General features: G+C 37.2%; 1 protein-coding gene across 2 annotated transcripts in view; it reads right to left on the bottom strand.

Annotated features, from left to right (window-relative positions):
- Nucleotides 1–1,503: 1,503 nt before the first annotated feature.
- Nucleotides 1,504–19,916, bottom strand: part of LOC110448196 — a 40,260-nt gene continuing 21,847 nt past the window's right edge. The window contains exons 3-12 of one of the 2 annotated variants that reach the window (XM_021494319.1): nt 16,621–17,029; nt 12,301–12,786; nt 10,514–10,573; nt 9,845–10,198; nt 8,354–8,472; nt 6,962–7,311; nt 5,983–6,877; nt 4,456–4,761; nt 3,747–4,051; nt 1,504–3,435 (exon numbers count right to left, since the gene is read on the bottom strand). In XM_021494319.1, coding sequence (XP_021349994.1) covers nt 4,678–4,761; nt 5,983–6,877; nt 6,962–7,311; nt 8,354–8,472; nt 9,845–10,198; nt 10,514–10,573; nt 12,301–12,786; nt 16,621–17,029 — 2,757 coding nt within the window. In that variant the 3' untranslated portion in view covers nt 1,504–3,435; nt 3,747–4,051; nt 4,456–4,677. Of the gene's footprint in view, nt 3,436–3,746; nt 4,052–4,455; nt 4,762–5,519; nt 5,711–5,982; nt 6,878–6,961; nt 7,312–8,353; nt 8,473–9,844; nt 10,199–10,513; nt 10,574–12,300; nt 12,787–16,620; nt 17,030–19,916 lie in introns of those variants that run through there. The other variant, XM_021494320.1, reaches the window with a different exon arrangement.

The following is a 19,916-nucleotide window of genomic DNA, read 5'->3' as shown; positions in this document are numbered from 1 at the left end:
AACATACAAACATTCATAAAAAACACTTTTTACCAACACTTTACAGTTTTACAGATAATAAAGCTAAAAAATCACATTTATGAAGATTTGATGCATCTATCATACAAGGGATAAATTATCATTATCATACACAGATATAAGTACATGCCTCTTAGCCAAGCGAGACATTTTGTTTTAAATGCATTTTCACTTGATAAGTAACACGTTACAGAAACAACAGGTTCATCTGGTAAGTATGTCCCGTGCAGAACTTTTACACAAACTTAACAGTATCTTGAACTTTGATCTGGTATTTGATTTTAGCATCACACAGAAAGTATACAATATTACCATTAAAGTGTATGTCCTTGATAAACTGAAATATGACCGGTGACGTGTTTTTTCTATTCTGGTATTGTGTTTCAGTGCCGCTAATACCTTAGTTTTCGTGAATAGCAACTGTTGTGATAAACAGAGTCGAACCTCGCTACTTCAGACTATAGTTAAATAATACGTCACAGACTCATTTACCCGGACTGTTCATTACAATCAATTTAAACTGGACAGCTATAAAAATATAGCAGACCTAATTAACATGACACACACATTCTTTTATATCAGAAAACTTTTGAAATCAGTGGTGTATTAAGAAGCAACTAAATAGTTAAGGGTCGTGTTACAATAATAGATTTTCCACAATTAAAACATGTTCTGGCAAACATGCCAATGCATTTCAATATAAGAGGCCCAATAGGCCTGCATCGCTCACCTGGTACTAATCCCACACTTGTAACCTGAAAAGTGATCTAAACTAAAGCTACAGGAAATGTACAAGTATTTATGACTATAAGACATTCAAAAGAACATGTTAAAATACCCCTGTGACCTTGAATATAAGTCAGTCTTTTATTTTACAAACTTAATGGTAGCCCTTTATTCTAGCATGCAACTGCCCAGATATCATCACCATGAGCCATTTTGCTATTCAGAAGAAGTTGTTTGAAGTTTTGTTAGACAATTGACCCCTGTGACCTTGAATATGAGCGAAGGTCATTCATTTGAACAAATCTGGTAGCCCTTCATCCCAGCATGCTTCTGACAAAATATCATCACCCTGGGACTTTTGGTTATTCAGAAGAAGTCGTTTGAAGTTTTTAACATATTTGACCCCTGTGATCATGAATATGGGTGAAGGTCATTTATTTGAACAAACTTGGTAGCCCTTCATCCCAGCATGCTACTGACCAAATATCACCTTCCTGGTCCTTTTGGTTATTTAGAAAAACAGTTGTTTCAATGATATTTTTAGACAATTGACCCCTGTGACCACGAATACAAGGGGCCAAATGGGCCTGCATCGCTCACCTTGTATTACTCTTACACTATTGAGATTATGTTCGTTAAATGTATATATACATTTGACCAAAACATACCTTGAATATATGTCAAGGTCATTTATTTCAACAAGCTTGGTAGCCCTTTATCCCAGTTTGTTTCTGACCAAATATCAATACCCTTGGCCTTTTGGTTATTGAGAAGAATTTGTTTAAAGTAAAATATTGACGCCGGACGACGGACGGACGACAGACGCCGCACCACGCCACCCTTTGGGCCAGGCGAGCTAAAACATAAGGAACAGTTTAGACATTTCGTCCACGGTATTTAAATTTTCAAATTATAAATATGGAATGTTTCGACTACACACAGGAGTTCATTTCCAAAATCAAGTGTGTAGTCCAAGATATTTGTTTCGACCGTTTTTGGTGGCCAAGAGTATCCTATATCGCAGGTGTCCAGAGATGCGTTTGTTTCAATCGATTATAAACAAACAAATTGCCACAAAATAATATATTAAACGCTATAGACATGATAATCAGCTTCAATTAACATATATAAACATATCATTCTTGTGATGTATAGACCAGATACCAACAGATAAGAACGGCTATAAACATCCAAATAACTATAGCAAAAAATACGAAACCAAGTACCCTAAACATCACAGAGCTAAAAAAAGAATAATAAAGAAAAATCGTAAAAATCGTAAAAATAGCTTAATTGTTACGTCTCTACAGAAAATGCACCTATTCAATAACAAACATAACTTATAGTATTCTGGCAGTGAATCAAACTTGATAGCGTTACAATTTTGCTAACCCATTTTGCGAGATGATTTTGGAAAAAGTGTATGAATGATGTAATTCCTTTGGTTTTGCGAAAGATTTATTTTCACATTTATTCGCGAATTATTTTATTTGTATTGGATATTACTATTAGTATTGATAGTCAATATTAAGATGGCATTCTTTAAGCATATTGCGAAATAAAAAATCGAGGAAATGAATTGATATACATTATCACGGCCCATCATCGTAATCAAACAGTTCACTAACAAGACGAGTTGCATTCCTTTGTTCAAACCAGGAAACGGATTGATTACAACGATCTGAAGTAAAAATAATGGTCCAGGATCATGCACCTATACCTTTAGACACAGTCCAAAACGTATATCTTTAATAAAAATAATGCATTATCCTGTATATCAAATAAAAGTAAACATCCTACGTACATAACCTGTATTTACATTCAGACACAAAATTTAACATGTACGTGTGGATAATGTCTCACGTTGTTGTTTGCTCTTGCATAGTATGATAAACCAACTGAACATTGAATAACCAAATGAGGTCACCAAATTCTTGGATATATATCTAAATGGGAAAAAATGAAACACATAAAGAAGGAAACATATTAAACAGAAATAGAGAAATACCAAATAGAAATAAGGATATTTCTAAAAAAAATGTCGATGTTTCTAAATGTAACTAATATATAGCTTCATCAAATGAAAATGTCGTAAAAACAATAAAGATATTCCTTTTTTCAAATATATATGTTATGTTAAAGAGGTATTTTTACATAAAATAACCAAACTGTCAATAATTACAAATAGACGTATTTCTTTAAGGATTAAAATACATCTTGAAATGTACAAAAGATAGTTCATACACATAGGACGGGATATCTATGTTGTTTATAAAACAGTTTAATATATGTGTGTATCGACTAACTATTCTCCCATGAAGTATATGAAATATCAAAGGATATTAGTTTAACAAATTACACATGATATGTCTTATTTACCAAACAATGACACAGTGTTGACCATTTATAATATCATAATTTGTGTCACACGTAGACAGTGTTTATGTAACCGGTATTTGTATTTCTTGAGTCAACAACATGATATTTGAATCTGCATTACACGTTATAATCTGTTACTGTACAGCATATAGTTCTTCTGATTTTGGGAAAACTCATTTTACCGGAAACATTTACTATAATACAATCGTCCTAGTTAAGCCATACCCTCCCTCCTGGGTTCATTTGGTTCGTCATCTCCAAAACCACGTTGAGTGAATAACTGTCACCAAACCTCACTATAACTTCCTGTATCTACAATAAATAAAACGGAAAGAAAATTTCTATGAAGTGTTCATGTATACAGTGTATGTTAGTTTGAAAATAATGTTGGCCTTGTTTTCGTTATCTTGATTAAAGATGTTTAAGTGTTCCGAAATCATCTTTTATATCAGTTTATTATTTCATATCTTGTAATTATATAATTATGTAGCGTCGATCTGAAAGGAGAAAGCATTTCTGTATAGTAACAATTTGAAGCATCTCAAATTTTCAAATGTTACTAGACAATTTGAACATTTAGTATCTTTTTATAAATAGTCAAGTTAGTTATAAATGTTCAGTACCTAGGTTTCTTTTAATGCTGCGATAAGGGATTTGGTGTCCATGTCGCATTCCTGCATCGCCAGGAGTATTGTGTTGACTGTTGGGCAGGGATCGGTCTCTGTTATGAACGCTTCCAGCATGGCAGTGACCTTCACGCGAGTTTTCACGTGTCTGTATTGGTCGTCAAAGTCATCTACATTTGCTGGTGAGAAACCGAGCTCCAGGAACAAGTTAAAATATGTCTTAATGTCGACATAGTCAGCAATGTTGGAAGCATCCTCCATAGACAGGCACTGTTGCTGCAAGCTATCTGGCAACGTCTCGTCTTGAAACAAATAATATAGTGATGCCATAAATATCACTTGTGATTATTCTGGTAATGTTTATATTATTTAACAGTATTTATTTTAGGGATAGCTTAAGTTTAAGGTTTACCGAGTCTTAACCTCGGGAATAAGACGTCGCTGAGGAAAACCAGAAACGTTGTGTATCTCAGAATCCAATTCCTCCATACCAATACTTTCATATTTAGCTACAACACAGTCTTTTTGTCTTTCGTTTCGCTTTCTGTTTTTATGTATACATTTCTATTTTTCTTTCAATATGTTGATGAAAGATTGAAAAAAATATGCTTGTTTTATACAGAAATAGATAAAAACACCGACGTAAAATAAAAACAAAAATAAATAAAAGCAGAAACAAACTAATGCAAATAGACGTATTTTTTACCGCTGTTTACACTGCGCTCAGCGTCAAGAGTGTTCATCAGTTTCGCAGAATCCATTCCGTGTTTTGACATTGCGTCAGCTATTGCCCCGAAACCAACATCCACCTTCATTTTGAGGAGATGCAAGAAGACCTTCGTAATGCGGGATCTAAAGGCGAGGTGGCGATGCTCTTCTATCTCCTGTTCCACTGTCTCTACAGGACAGTTCAGGTCGACAAAAAAAGTCAGGTATGAACTGCGGATGTATCTAGACAATCTGCCAATCTCTTTGGGCGACAAATTTCTATCCGGTAAATCTTTTGTTTCGTCTGCAACAGAACAACAAAACAATGACCGGCATAAAACTAAGAAGGAATAAACCATAATGAATACCCAGGCCCCAACGATAAAACATGTGTGACCCACTCACACGGCTGCCCTAGACTGTAATAATGAGAAAGAAAGAAGTTAACGTTGACACGCCCGCCCAGAATTGTACCTGCTGCCCCCCCCCCCCCCCCCCCATTGCATGATCGTAAGAGGCGACTAAATTTGAGATCTTATCTTTTTCTCTTCTTTCTTAACAACTTTCTTCTTCCTAATGTCTCTCTTGATAATGCCTCACGTTTGGCCTTTAGTTGAGCGTTCGCCCCTGTGAAAAAGGCTTTGGGTTCTGTCCCCTGTCCGAGACATACCAGAGTCTGTAAAAATGGTAGTTTTTACTCCTGCTTAACGCCTAGCAATTTAAGAGTGGGACAAGTGGTTCGCCCGTTGTCAGCATAACGTAACTGGGTGGGGTGTCCTGCTGGGTGTCTTTGGCAGTATGTTTCAGTGAGGTAGCACTATCAAGTCGGCATCAGTTCCGTGCTATCACAAGGAGACAAACACGAACATATTGCATCCTCCCAAAACACACACGCATTCACTACGCGCATGCGTTTTGCACACAGGGGAGGTCGTCTTTAAATGACCATAGCTGTTAAGGGACGTTAAACAATACTAAACTAAACCAAGCCCACCCAGGTGGCTGCCCTAGACTGTAATATTGAGAAAGGAAGAAGTCAACGTAGACACGCTAGCGCACCCACGCGGCTGCTCTAGACTGTAATATTGATAAAGGAAGAATTTGATGTAGACACGCCCACCCTGTACCCACGCGGCTGATCTCGACTGTAATAATGAGATAGGAAGAAGTTAATATAGACACGCAAACCCACTTCCATGGCCGCCGACGTGCGTTAACATCTTACCGGTATAGCGCTGATCAGTCTGCTGCCTCTGTAACAGAAAGGATGTTAAAAGATATCTTGGAAATGTCTGACTGGAGAACTCAGTATATAGAACTATGAAACATATAAAGGTAAATTGTACATAAAGCGTATAAAACCTGTAGATTATCAGATGATATTACATATGATTATCAGATGATATATTTATAATATATTTTCACCAGCTGGACAAAATAAGTTACCATGACTTCAATTCGTATTCGTGAGAAAAAACCCATAATTATATCTTCTCTTAATGAGGCTGATGAATAATGTACATACCTTCTGATTTTCATCCTCAAACCAGAAGTACATATCCTTTCTTTGTATCCATCCATATCCATCCGAACCGTAACATTCTACAATATCCCTTTGACGGAGATCTTTTAATGTCACCATTTTGTCATTAGAAGTGAATCGGTAGTCGTTGTGGAGGTAGAACTGGTACCCAAGATGACTTTGATTATTCATCTGAAGAATTCGCATGAGAATACCCTGCATAATTTTACGAAGGCTGATTCCGGTTCCAGGCAGCAATACTTCCTGATCTGTACTTCTCGTGAACATGACCATTTTCATGGCATTGTCTTTACATACGATAATCATTTTCCAAAGACTTTTCACCTGCAGACAGGCAAATCCGCACTGAATAAACTTCGAACCATCCATACCGGGCTCTTCAAGTTGCTGAAACCTGTGGATACAGGCGGCAAGCATCTTGTCCCACACGGCCTGTGGGATGAATGGGTTGTCGAACTTGAGGCAAAGAGCGACAGCTGTGACAGTGTCAGGATAATCAAGAACTGGACGAATGATCTCGGGATCTGCAGTTTGAAGAATGCTAGGTACTATGAAGTAATTCACCTCTGCATCTACAGACAGTGGTTTTGAGATTAAACCAAGAGTTTCCATTGTAATGTAGAGAGTTTCCTCCTCTTCGATGAATCGACATTTCTCGTATCGTCCCCAAAGTTGCCGGATAAATTCTACTGGTAAGACACCAGACTTCTGATATGCTGTCCAATCATGTCCTTGCTTCATTGTTAGTTCAGTAAAGAACTTTGGGTCGGTGATGATGACTTTGAATGCATCTATTATCCACTGTGCTTGCAGAACGATGAACGGTCTCTTGTTATGAAGATCAAAGCACAAGAATGATCCAAAAAACTTAAGTTTCCTGAAAAAAATAGTATATATTTTTAAAAAGTACCAAATTATGTTAACATATCTGATGAAATGTGTGATGATGATTTATACTTACCATAGGAATTTGATTATGTCACCTTCTACTAATGGCACTACTAACTCCCTGTTGATTTCCAACAATTCACCGTATGTCAGGATAACCCTGCCATCATTCTTCAGTCTCACCAACTCGTGTTCAAAGGCGACCCATCTTGCAGGTACAGGCTTCATCCACTGAGATTGGAGTGGGGCAATCTCTATGATCTTTTCCCACATCTGCTGGTACGTTGCTTGATTTTTCGTCGAATCATTCAGATCTGCAATGGGGAACATTTCCTGGACGTGGGTTTCCATAATTTCACGTAGTTCAGGTTTCTCGTACAGCTTTTCTAGCACCGAGGCAAACAAGTGCTGTTGTTCTTCTGTCTGTGTTAAAGAAAATACATTGAATTGCTCATAAAATACGGCGACAGTTATAGAAATAGTAACATTAATTTTTGAACTGCCCAGATCTTTTCTCAGGATGCAGTCTCGATTTATTTCAATATTGATGCAAGGACGAAAGTGGCCAATGGCTTTCAACATAAATTAGCCGGTGGCCTAACACTGGTGTAACAAGGTCCGCTTTTTAATATTTTATTATTGTTCAATTCTGACGAGTTGTTAAACATACTTTTAATTTGTTAACAGAATTTTATTCATCAACTCGACGACATGTGAAATTATTCCAAACCAAATGCACGCGTTCCGAACCAACTGGTTTCGTACAAAACCAAAAAGGCACACGTTTCATGTGGAGATTTAATTTTAAGCCATTGATTCATTGACACGTTCTCTTGGGAATCTTTACATTGCTTCAACAAATTTTACCGACATTCACTTTTTGCTAAAAAAAGGCTGTGCCTAAACTTAAAATGGGTTTTAATCAGTTTGACTTCGTCTGAGATAGTTTTGAACATTGCAAACCGGTTTAGGTGTAACCTCGAGTGAAGTAGTTCTGGTGACAGGGATATTTGACCGGCTTGGACATGCGGTTGAAAAAGCTGTAACCGTTTTATGTTGCATGACGCATTCACCGTTATATGATCGAAAAATATGTTCATTTCCTTGTCTTACTAGAAACAGTACATTTAATTCGAATCCGTGTCCCAAAGGGCTTGGCTGCAGACAATCCCTGTCATTTTTCGGAGTGACACTTACAGAGATATGTTAGAATGACAAGCATTATACAGCTAAAGTCAACAGCAGATTAAACTAATATATACATTATATTAGTGACTGTACAGTATATCTTTACATTACAGATTTGTGATCTAGCATCGCACCAAAATAGCTTCATTTTGATCTTTATCATAAAAAAGATATGTAACCCTTTTAAAATTTACCGAACACGCAATATAAGACATAGAATGTTAAAAAATGTATTTGCAATATCCAAATACGTGTTATTTGTGCTTAAAATACTTACATTCTGAGAAAGACGGTCCAAATGAGATCCCACGAGGATGATAGGAGGCGTTCCTTTACCACGTGCTGCTCTTTCAATAGCATAGGTAGCGATAGACCTCAGCCAAAACTCGATTTTTTCTGTAAAACAAAAAACAAAAAATCACAACGTTTATAAAAGGGGCATATCAGATGTGTACTTTAGCTATCAAAACAAGACAAAACAGTTGAAAGGATACCCTTAATTGAGAGAATTACGTTTAGCGTTTAATATGTTATTGTATTTGCTCAGCTCTTACCCATGTATACATCTTTTCAATTTCTAGACTATGCAATTTGATGCCCTCAGTCACGAGTTCGAGACCAGGACGAGGAACAAGTAAAAAATGGTATCTCTTCGTTCGTTGTGTTTCTATGTAATTTATAAATAATCGATAATCACAATATGCACTAATGTATGTTGATCTGCACGTTAAAGACATAAACAACCTGTCGAAATCTACACAGCTTGTATCCATATGATTTGTGACTCACTATGACCATATCGTGATTATCGGAATACTGCATCATCGATACCTTTTAAAATGATTATGTGGTTTTGTTGCCGTAGGTCGGCGAAAGTTCGATTGGTTAGTAAGGCGGGACATCTTTAACACCTTTGTGTACATACGCTTCACTTGACTGATGTAGGTGACAAAATACATACCGTACTAGTAATAGAATTGTCACATATAAACACTTTTTGGTTGTGCTTCATAAATCTTTTCAAAATCCATAATTACCAACCTGAAGAAAATGTTTATAAAAAGGACGTTTCGATAACTAATAAGTTGCAAATTCAATCACATTCAAGATGGCTCAAGCATACTAAACCGGAAAGTATGAATGTTAGAACTTTTGATAACGTCCTGACCCACGGGGTTTTGATATCGTACAAATGATGAGTGTGGCCTGTCGGGAAAGGGGGCGAAAGGGGAATACATAATTGCCCTTAAATATAACAATAGAATCACGAGTGACGAAGGACGAAAAATATATGACTTCTGCCTTATCTGCCCCTCGAACTCCCGCCGACCTACGGCAACAAATTGTTTAAGCTTATAAATATCCGCAGCTCCTACCACTATACCACCATTTAAAAGGGTATCGATGATGCAGTATTCCGATAATCACGATATGGTCATAGTCACAAATAATATGGATACAAGGTGATGAAGTGGTCAACAGTCCAATACTCCCGATATGGTCATAGTCACAAATCGTATGTTAATATTATAAGTAATATGATTGTATTGTATAGATAAAAGATGTGCGAGTTTCGACAGGTTGTGAATGCCTAAACCTAGAGTACATACCGTACTAGGCATTGAAACGTCATATATAACACTATTTGGTCGTGCTACACAAATATTTTCACATGTAAAAGTCACATAACCACATTCACTAGTTGTGCTATATAAACCCCAATACAGAAGGTATAACAGAAACATGCAGTTAGGTAATAAAACAGTACCGTAACCATCTTTCTGTCTGCGCGGATCAAGACACATAGCCACGTCGAACACCAGGACGAAGACCATGTTGCTTGACATAAAACAGTGATGCGTGTTGTAGAATACCTTCTCCCCACCAAAGTCGTAGATTGTTACGAAGCCCTTCACGTCCTCTTCACCGTCACCACCTGCCTTGGTGTGCATTACCGCCTCTATAACGCTCCTTTGTTCGAGAGGTATTTCCTTGAGTACATTTTTTTCGGTAAAGGAAGGATTTTCGCTACTTTGTTTCTGAGGTATAACCTCCTGTTGAACTTCTGAAGAAGAAGAATTTTCGCTACTTTGTTTCTGAGGTATTACCGCCTGTTGAACTTCTGAAAAAGGATTTTCGGTTCTTTGATCTAGAGAAATTTCCTGTTGTTGTTGCTGATGTAAATTTGTAGCCATCATATCTATTTATTTTCTCCAAAATTCCTAACCGTACTATACTGATCAAACTTGCGTACAAATATGTGGCTTATATTTTATTAAAATGAGAACGCCATATTTATTGATAACGTTAATACATTTCTGAATTAACCAAAAAAATGGATTACTATAAAGCATGTTCTTTGATCTGGTTACTCATTGGTATTTTTCTTGGTATCAATATGCTAAGTTTACCACTAAGAATGAACACGGACATTTACCTCCTCTTTTCCCTCTGAATTTGAACTTTGAGAAGAATCGTTTCAGTGTCCGCTTGATACCTAAATAGTAAATACTCTCCGATTATTTCAATGACATTACATCAAGTAAAACACAAAATAAAGTTTATTAAGGATGTACACTTCTGATGTTTAAATCACGTTTAATACTCGTTCTGATATCTTGTAATAGGTTTTCATATAATCTTAACAAGTTTTGAACAGTTTTAATGCAAACGCGAATCTGAACAAGAGGTCCAATTGGCCTGAATCGCTCACCTGGTATTAATCTCACACTTACAGCTACAGGCAGATATCTCTTGATCCATTTGAATCTATTAAACATATGACACCTGTGACTTTGAAAATTTATCGCCTTCCGTCCCTGCATACTTCTGGCTAAATATCATTACCTTGACCCTTTTGAATATTCAGAACAGGTCATTTAAAGATTTAAACATATTTGATCCCTGTGACCTTGAATATGAGCAAAGGTCATTCATTTGAACAAACTTGGAAGCCCTTCATCCCAGCATGTTACTGACCAAATATCCTCATCCAAGGCCTTTTGGTTATTGAGAAGAAGTTGTTTAAAGGTTTTAAAATCATTTGACCCCTGTGACCTTGAAAATAGATGAAGGTAATTAATTTGAATAAACTTTGTAGCCCTTCTTCCCAGCAGGTTACTGCCCAAATATCATTAGCCTATGCCTCTTGGATATTCAGGAGAAGTTGTTTAAAGGTTTTAAACATATTTGACCCCTGTGACCTTGAAAATGGATGAAGGTCGTTTGTTTGAACAAACTTGGTAGCCCTTCATCTAAGCTTGATACTGGTCAAATATCATTGTTCTAGGCCTCTTGGTTATTCAGAAGAAATTGTTTAAAAGTTTTTAACATATTTGACCCCTGTGACCTTGAATATAAATCAAGGTCATTTATTTTGAACACACTTGGAAGCCCCTAATTTAAGCATGTTACTGGCCAAATATCATCATCCTAGGCCTCTTGGTTATTCAGAAGAAGTTGTTTAAAGATTTTAACATATTTGACCCCTGTGACCTTGAAAATTGACGAAGGTCATTTATTTGAACAAACTTGGTAGCCCTTCATCCAAGCATCCTCTGGCCAAATATCATCACCCTAGGCCTTTTCGTTACTGAGAAGAAGTTGTTTAAAGTAAAAAATTGACGCCGGACGGACGACGGACGCCGCACCATGCCAGGCCAGGCCAGGTGAGCTAATAATATTGAAAAATTTTACTTCCATAATTTGGAAGAATATAATATTTTTTTTCAATTGTTAGAATATTCATACATTTCTGATAACGCATTTGGAAAGTTAATGAGTTAGCGCTGCATACGGTCAAAACAAAAACGCCAAAAATCCGATATTGTGTTAAATATTGGTATTTCTGATCGATCGTAGCACACAATACGAACAGTGGATATATATATATAAATATATATCCCCTGTTATGGTTTTTTTCTATACCGTTTACTTTTTTTGTTTCAAAAACGCATCATAGAATACTTTTTTATAATATTTATTTTTTATATTTATTTTTTTATTTTTATTTTTATTATTTTAAGAGTACATCCTTATCACGTGTCAGTAAGAAGTTTTACTATCAATATGTCTACTCAGTTATCACTTTTCCCAACAATCAATGTGAGCTTGTTTTAAAATGGCGATAAGACCTTCAAGTCAGACGTGGTTGATACTGAACTGAATATGTTCCTTAATATGTAATGATATTTACAAAAATTACATTCGTATGTGTCCAGTTACCTGTCTTTTTCCTAGGTAAATGATGTGTCGTCGTTTGCAAATCTGGAGCACATGAAGACGCGTCTTCTTTATCATCGTTTATGTCTAATGTACTTGCAGACACCTCGTTCTTATCATCGCCGTGAAGGTCTTGTGTATCAGCAGACGGTTGTACAGCCGGTTTTTCTTCTTTTCGCTTTCGATCTATTATCCGTTTCAGTCGCTGAAGACCCGTCTCTACTTCTCCGTCTATGTCAAGTTTCTGTCGCCAACCGGTGTTCGGGTTATATCCCAAAAAGTTGACATAGAAGTTAGCGGTATCTGTTGAGCCAGGACCCTCTACCGGAATATATTCCTGTTTGAGTTGCCGGACGAAACAAGACTTGCCAACTCCATGGTGACCAACGACGGTAATGGTGATATTGCAAGGCTTTTCCATAGTATCAGCTATTCCTGCCGCATATTGTTGCTGATGCTGCTGCTGCTGCTTTCTTTGCTCCAATTGAGCTAAATAAAATAAAATTGTTTGACAATTTTGTTGGGAGTAACATGTTTCATATTTAATAGTGTTCTCCTTCTGTTTATCATTAATGTTTAGAATGGCTTTATTTCAAGGGACATATGTTATTATATACCAAATGAACGAAGAACAATGCTGTTACAATAGCTCTACACAAAATATAAACATGCATGAAAAGAACGTAGCAGCACATTGTAAGGGATATTGTTGCTTATGTCATTGTCACAAAAGTTATGAACAACATGTGGTCATGTTGCATTTAGAACTTACCAAACACATTCCCGTTTGATGCGTACAGAAAAAAAGTGTTTTATGTTACATATATATATATCACTCTCATGTGAATCAATGTGATGCCATTCATGCACAGAACCGTTTCACATATATCAGATTTTGTAAAACATTTGTCAAGTGCGTCGTTGTTTGAAATTTAGAGTAGAAGAAACACATTAGGAGATTACTGAAGCGTTCGCCAATTAGGTCCGTAAATCTGTTATTTGACTTTAAAATCGACAATAGATGGATACCCTGAAGAATCCCAGGAGGATAAATGTCCTCTGGTGTTTCGACCCTACCCCACTCCCACATTCCCAATGTAAATCTAGGTCATATCCACGTATTATAAGTATATCATCCAAGAGATAATCCATTACAACAAGAAATAAAAAGTAGCATGTATCCGAATAAGATCATGTTGGCGACCATGCAACTTGCCCATAGTCTTCATCAATCTGCATTTCTGAAAGTTTATCCGCCAGTAGAAAATATATCATGGAAATCTGAAGTAAGCTCCTGAACACCGAATCAGCTCCTACATTTTACCATCATAGCAGTGGGAAAGGGGGAAGCTGCTAACAACAAAGGAAAAACTCACGCATCGTATCATACAGCTTAACAGTAATCATTCCTTGTCAATCATGTTGTAGGTAAGGATCGAAAAACGCGGCCTAAATAAGAGTCAGTAGTGTATCTGGTTTCCTCAGGAGGATACATGCGATATAAAGGGACCATACACTTATTGTTATTCAATGACAGCACATCAGCGACTTATATGAATTCTAATTTGGAGATAGTTTTCTAGGAATTTTTTACAATACCGTCTTCAACAAATCACCCTTGTATGCAAACAAAACAAAACAAATTTTGCCAGTGGCACAGTAATTTCTGATAAGGAAGCTTACGGGTTGTTAGAAGATCTGGCCAACGAACTCAACAAAGATATTGTCTACCAATAATTCAATCATAATCAAGATTTAACCTAACGTATCTTAAGTTAAACAAGAGGCCCAAGGGCCTTAGCGGTCACCTGAGTTATATCAAAGGTACTGGTAGCTTTATTTTATTGTTTAGATGTGATGTGGAAATCAGCATGTAAACTAAGTGAAATACAATACTTGTCATGTCATCAAAGGATAAGAATTTTAAAATATTTGTAAATGTTCGCTTTGGGGCCCCGCTATTACCCCTGGGGATGGGGCAGGAATTCCAAGTTTACAATGTGATACCGTCATCCACCTAAGATGATTATGACCAAGTAAAAATAATTTCCAACAGAAAATTGTCAAAATATACCCAAAAGTGGTGGGTCGCAATATAAACTATAGTAAACTGTACCCCCTCCCCAAGGGAGAACGGATAGCTCGGAGGTCCTGAAATTTACAATTTAAATAACGCCCCTGATGATCTTTCCATCCATGCAGAGAAAATGACTGTTATACCTCTGAGTCTGGAGTAGAAGATTTTTGAAATCTACCAATAATTCAATCATAATCAAGATTTAACCCAACGTATCTTAAGTTAAACAAGAGGCCCAAGGGCCTTAGCGCTCACCTGAGTTATATCAAAGGGACTGGTAGCTTTATTTTATTGTTCAGATGTGATGTGGAAATCAGCATGTAAACTAAGTGAAATACAATACTTGTCATGTCATCAAAGGATAAGAATTTTAAAATATTTGTAAATGTTCGCTTTGGGGCCCCGCTATTACCCCTGGGGATGGGGCAGGAATTCCAAGTTTACAATGTGATACCGTCATCCACCTAAGATGATTATGACCAAGTAAAAATAATTTCCAACAGAAAATTGGCAAAATATACCCAAAAGTGTTGTTTACCAATATAAACTATAGTAAACTTTACCCCCTCCCTAAGGGAGAATGGATAGCTCGGGGGTCCTGAAATTTACAATTTAAATAACGCCCCTGATGATCTTTCCATTCATGCAGAGAAAATGACTGTAATACTTCTTAGTCTGGAGAAGAAGATTTTTGAAATACTGGCTAATTTTCCCTTTTGGGCCCCGCCCTGGCCCCTAGTGTTGGGGTAGGAATCCAAATTTTACAATCTAAAACCAAATTCCTCCTCCACGGATAATTTTCACCAAGTAAAAACAGTTTCCAACAGAAAATTGTCAAAATATGCCAAAAAGTGTTGTTTCCCTATATAAACTATAGTAGACTTTACCCCCTCCCCAAGGGAGAACGGATAGCTCGGGGGTCCTGAAATTTACAATTTAAATAAAGCCCCTGATGATCTTTCCATCCATCCAGAGAAAATGACTGTAATACTTCTTAGTCTGGAGAAGAAGATTTTTTAAATATTGGTTAATTTTCCCTGTTGTGCCCCGCCCTGGCCCCTAGTGTTGGGGTAGGAATCCAAATTTTACAATTTAAAACCATCTTCCTCCTCCAAGGATGATTCTGACTGAGTAAAAATAATTTCCAACAGAAATTTGTCAAAATATACCCAAAAGTGTTATTTCCCTAAATAAACTATAGTAAACTTTACCCCCTCCTGAAGGGAGAACGGATAGCTCGGAGGTCCTGAAATTTACAATTTAAATAACGCCCCTGATGATCTTTCCATTCATGCAGAGAAAATGACTGTAATACTTCTTAGTCTGGAGAAGAAGATTTTTGAGGGGTTGGCTAATTTTCCCTTTTGGGCCCCGCCCTGGCCCCTAGGGTTGGGGCAGGAATCCAAATTTTACAATCTAAAACCATATTCCTCCTCCAAGGATAATTTTCACCAAGTAAAAATAATTTCCAACAGAAAATTGTCAAAATATACCCAAAAGTGTTGTTTCCCAATATAAACTATAGTAAACTTTACCCCCTCCTGAAGGGAGAACGGATAGCTCGGAGGTCCTGAAATTTACAATTTAAATAAAGCCCCTGATGATCTTTCCATCAATGCAGGGAAAATGACTGTAATACCTCTGAGTCTGGAGAAGAAGATTTTTGAAATATTGGTTAATTTTCCCTTTTGGGCCCCGCCCTGGCCCCTAGGGGTGGGGTAGGAATCCCAATTTTACAATTTGGTAGCCTCATCTACCAAGGATGATTCTGACCAAGTTTGAAAAAACTCCATCCACTGGTTCTTGAGAAGAAGTTGATAATGTAAAAAGTTTACGCACGACGCACGACGGACGACAGACGACGGACGACGGACGGAGAGTGATTGGTATAGGTCACCTGAGCTTTGCTCAAGTCTATCTTGGATAAATACGCTATCATGTGCCGTTTTGCTTTGCTTGGTACTCCAAGAATCTACCGAATGTCTGCTGTGAATTTCCAGAAAGTCAGACGAAAACTGACTTTTTTCTGTAGTTTATTGAAAATTGGCATTCAGTTTGATAAACACATATATATAGTATCTAAAAAGAATTGTTTGTTTAGATTTAAAATAATATTTAACTGTATTCATGTAAGTCTTTTGATTCGAAACATGATTGTAAACAAATATATACAACCCGCTGCACAAAACTAAATCCTAGCAGTTACATGAGTATGGACTAACACAAAACATATTAAGTGTACATACTGAGAATATTACAAACGTCTTGACGAAGTTCCGGGTCCTTGCACTGCATGTCTCTGGCGACATCTATCGGTCGGCGATTCTTTCGGTTCAGTTGTTGTAGGGTTTCCGGACAGTTGTCGTAAATGTCCTGCATAATATCTGGCCACGGAACCTCTTCAATGGCCATCATATGTAACACATTGAAGCCATGCCTGTCTACCACCATCAAGTCCTTGGCAGTCATCTTCCCGACTAGAAATTTCGCCACGTTTTGTCTGAAATACATCACTGCATCCATGAGAGCAGTTCGTCCATACTCATTCGTGGCCCCCAAGTCCAGCCCAGATCTTACCAAGTTAACTACTGTCTCGAGGTTTCCTTGGTACACAGCCTTGAATAAGGCTGTGTTTTCAGACATTGTCTGTGATGCCTGTAATTAATGATAGGAAACAATGGGTCAAAGACTATGTCTTTCATTTTTCCGTGAAGTATGTGCAACCGGCTGTATAATTTTTACTCCTGTTTTGTCATGCACAGCCATGGAATAAACATTTTATTACCTGTTTTGCCTTTTCAGAATTTTGATATCACGGTCTCCAAGAAAAAAAATCAAGTCTCTGTTCTGAACAAGTTTTTTCTTCTTCATATTTTGCAACACCGTTGCCAGACTGTTAATAGGACGTTAAACAAAATAAAACCAAACCAATTGCCAGACTGCAGATAGTATTGAAAATGATGGTTGCAGCTCCCTAGGGACTGATTTGGCAAAATGCGAGCTCATTGAAGTAATCCTGCTCAGTCCATTAAGTTATACGTACTCAAGTGCCTGAACATTCACTATTTTAACTTAAAGCTAATTTCTTCCGTTATAATCGTTATAATGCTAATGCTATGGTGTAGTTGATCATTTTGATAACAAATATGTACTCTTTTTTTTACTAGAATCTGTGATGCTAGTACTGGGTTCTTGTCAAAACTGGAGTCCAAAATGAGGTAAATGATCACTTGACATAGCTCCACATTCCTCGTGTTATTCTTTACTGTGTCAGTCTGCCAAATAGTCTTGCTGATAAATTATGCTTAAATATATAATCTTTGTATAGTAAACATATTTCTAAAATCCGAAACCGGTAAAGTTTTCATTTCCATAACTTTAAATTAAGTGACCCATAATCTGCTGAAGGTGTAAAATAGCATTTGGAGATTAAATCAAAGCTTGTACAAAAAACTATAGAGTGAAATTATCCACCTTTTAGCTCACCTGGTTCGACCGGAGAGCTTATGCATGTCATGGCGCACCATTCGTCGTCCGTCCGTCAACTTTCCTTTAAAAAGCTACTTGTCCTGAACGGGCTAGTATATTTTGACTTAATTTGTTCTAGAGCATCCTTGGGCCTAGGCACTCAATTATGTACAAACGGTTGGTTCGCCCCCCTCCCCAACTGGGGCAGAGGAGCGAGGTCCAATAGGGGAAATTGAGGTAAAACCTTTAAAATTCTTCCTACAATTGGGATTGAAGGATTTCATCCCAATTTGATCTGGAACATACTTCGGCCGAGGAAACTTAATTTTGTATAAACAATGTTTTGGACCATTGGGAGCGGAAGGGCAGTGCCCCAAAGGAGAATTTGAGGTTTAAATCTTTAAAATCCTTCTTCTGTACCATTGGAGGGACTCTAACCAAATTTGGTCCAGAGCATCCTTTGGCAAAGGGAAGTCAAGTGTGTACAGAGGATGTTGCTGAGGCTAGCGGGTTTGGGGGCAGATAGAGTAACTGGAGTTAAATCTTTAAAATCATTCTTCTTCAGTATTAGTAAAGTTATTTTAACCACATTTGGTCAAGAACATCATTTTGGAAGGGGGACTTGTTTAAACAGAGGGTGTGATCCCCAAAGGAGCAAAGGGGAAGAATCCAGTACGGGAAACATAGTAATACATGTTTAAATTCATTTCCATTCAGTTCATTTGTAAGGTATTTTAAATATGTATTGTGTAGTAGATCCTTGGGCAAAGGGGACTCAATTTGGTATTAATGGAGGGTTGTTTTAGGGGGCAGAGGGATGGGGCCCAATAAGATAAATTGAGGTTAATGTTTAAAAAGAGTCCTAAGGGCCTAAGCGGTCACCTGAGTTATCATATGTACTGGTAGCTTTATATTATTGTTTTTCAGAAATTCCAATTTATAATTTTTATATTGTAATACCCTCATCCGCCAAAGATGATTCTGACCAAGTTTGAATAAATTTCTGCTGAAAATGGATAAAATATACTCAAAAGTGTTATTTCCCTATATAAACTATAGTCAACTTTACCTCCTCCCCAAGAGAGAACGTATGGCTCAGGGTCCTGAAATTGACAATTTAAATAAAGCTCCTGGTGATCTTTCTATCCATGCAATTGACTGTAGTACCACCGAGTCTGGAGAAGAATTTTGAAATACTGGTTAATTTTCCCTTTGGGGCCCCGCCCTGGCCCCTACTGTTGGGGTAGGAATCTTAATTTTATATTTTAAAACCATCTTTCTCCAAGGAATAATTCTCACAAAGTAAGAATGATTTCCTACAGAAAATTGTAACAAGAGGCCCAATGGCCTTAGCGGTCACATTACGTATATCATTGGTACTGGTAGCTTTATTTTCTTGTTTATATGTGATGTGGAAATCAGCATGTATCGAAGTTGGAATAATTTTCTGTTGAAAATGGATAAAATATACCCAAAAGTGTTATTTCCCTATATAAACTATAGTAAACTTTACCCCCCCAAAGGGGGAATGGATGGCTCAGGGGTCCTGAAATTGACAATTCCAATAAAGCTTCTGATGGTCGTTCTATCCATGCACTGAAATTCACTGTAGTACTTCTCAGTCTGTAGTTGAAGATTTTTCAAATATTGGTTAATTTTCTCTTTGGGGCCCCCGCCCTGGCCTCTAGGGTTGGGTAGGAACACCAGGGGCCATTTCGTAGCTCGTCTTAAAGCGGTTCACAAACAAGAGGCCCAAAAGGCCTGAATCGCTCACCTGGTATTGATCTCATACTTGTAATCTTAAAAGTGGACTAAAATACAGCTACAGGCAGAATATCAGTGTTTGATTCATAAGAACCTATTAAAAGATTTAAACATATGACGCCTGTGACCTTGAATGTCGAACAAGGACATTAGGTTAAACAGAGTTTAAAGTCTTCCAACCCAGCATGCTTTTGGCAAAATATCATAACCCTGGACCTATTGGTTATACAGAACAAGTCATTTAAAGATTTAAACATGTATTGACCACTGTGACCTTGAATATGGGCGAAGGTCATTCATTTTGACAAAA

Source organism: Mizuhopecten yessoensis, unplaced genomic scaffold, assembly GCF_002113885.1.
Source record: "Mizuhopecten yessoensis strain PY_sf001 unplaced genomic scaffold, ASM211388v2 scaffold3913, whole genome shotgun sequence".
Classification (NCBI taxonomy): domain Eukaryota; kingdom Metazoa; phylum Mollusca; class Bivalvia; order Pectinida; family Pectinidae; genus Mizuhopecten; species Mizuhopecten yessoensis.
This window is presented reverse-complemented; position numbering and strand designations above follow the sequence as displayed.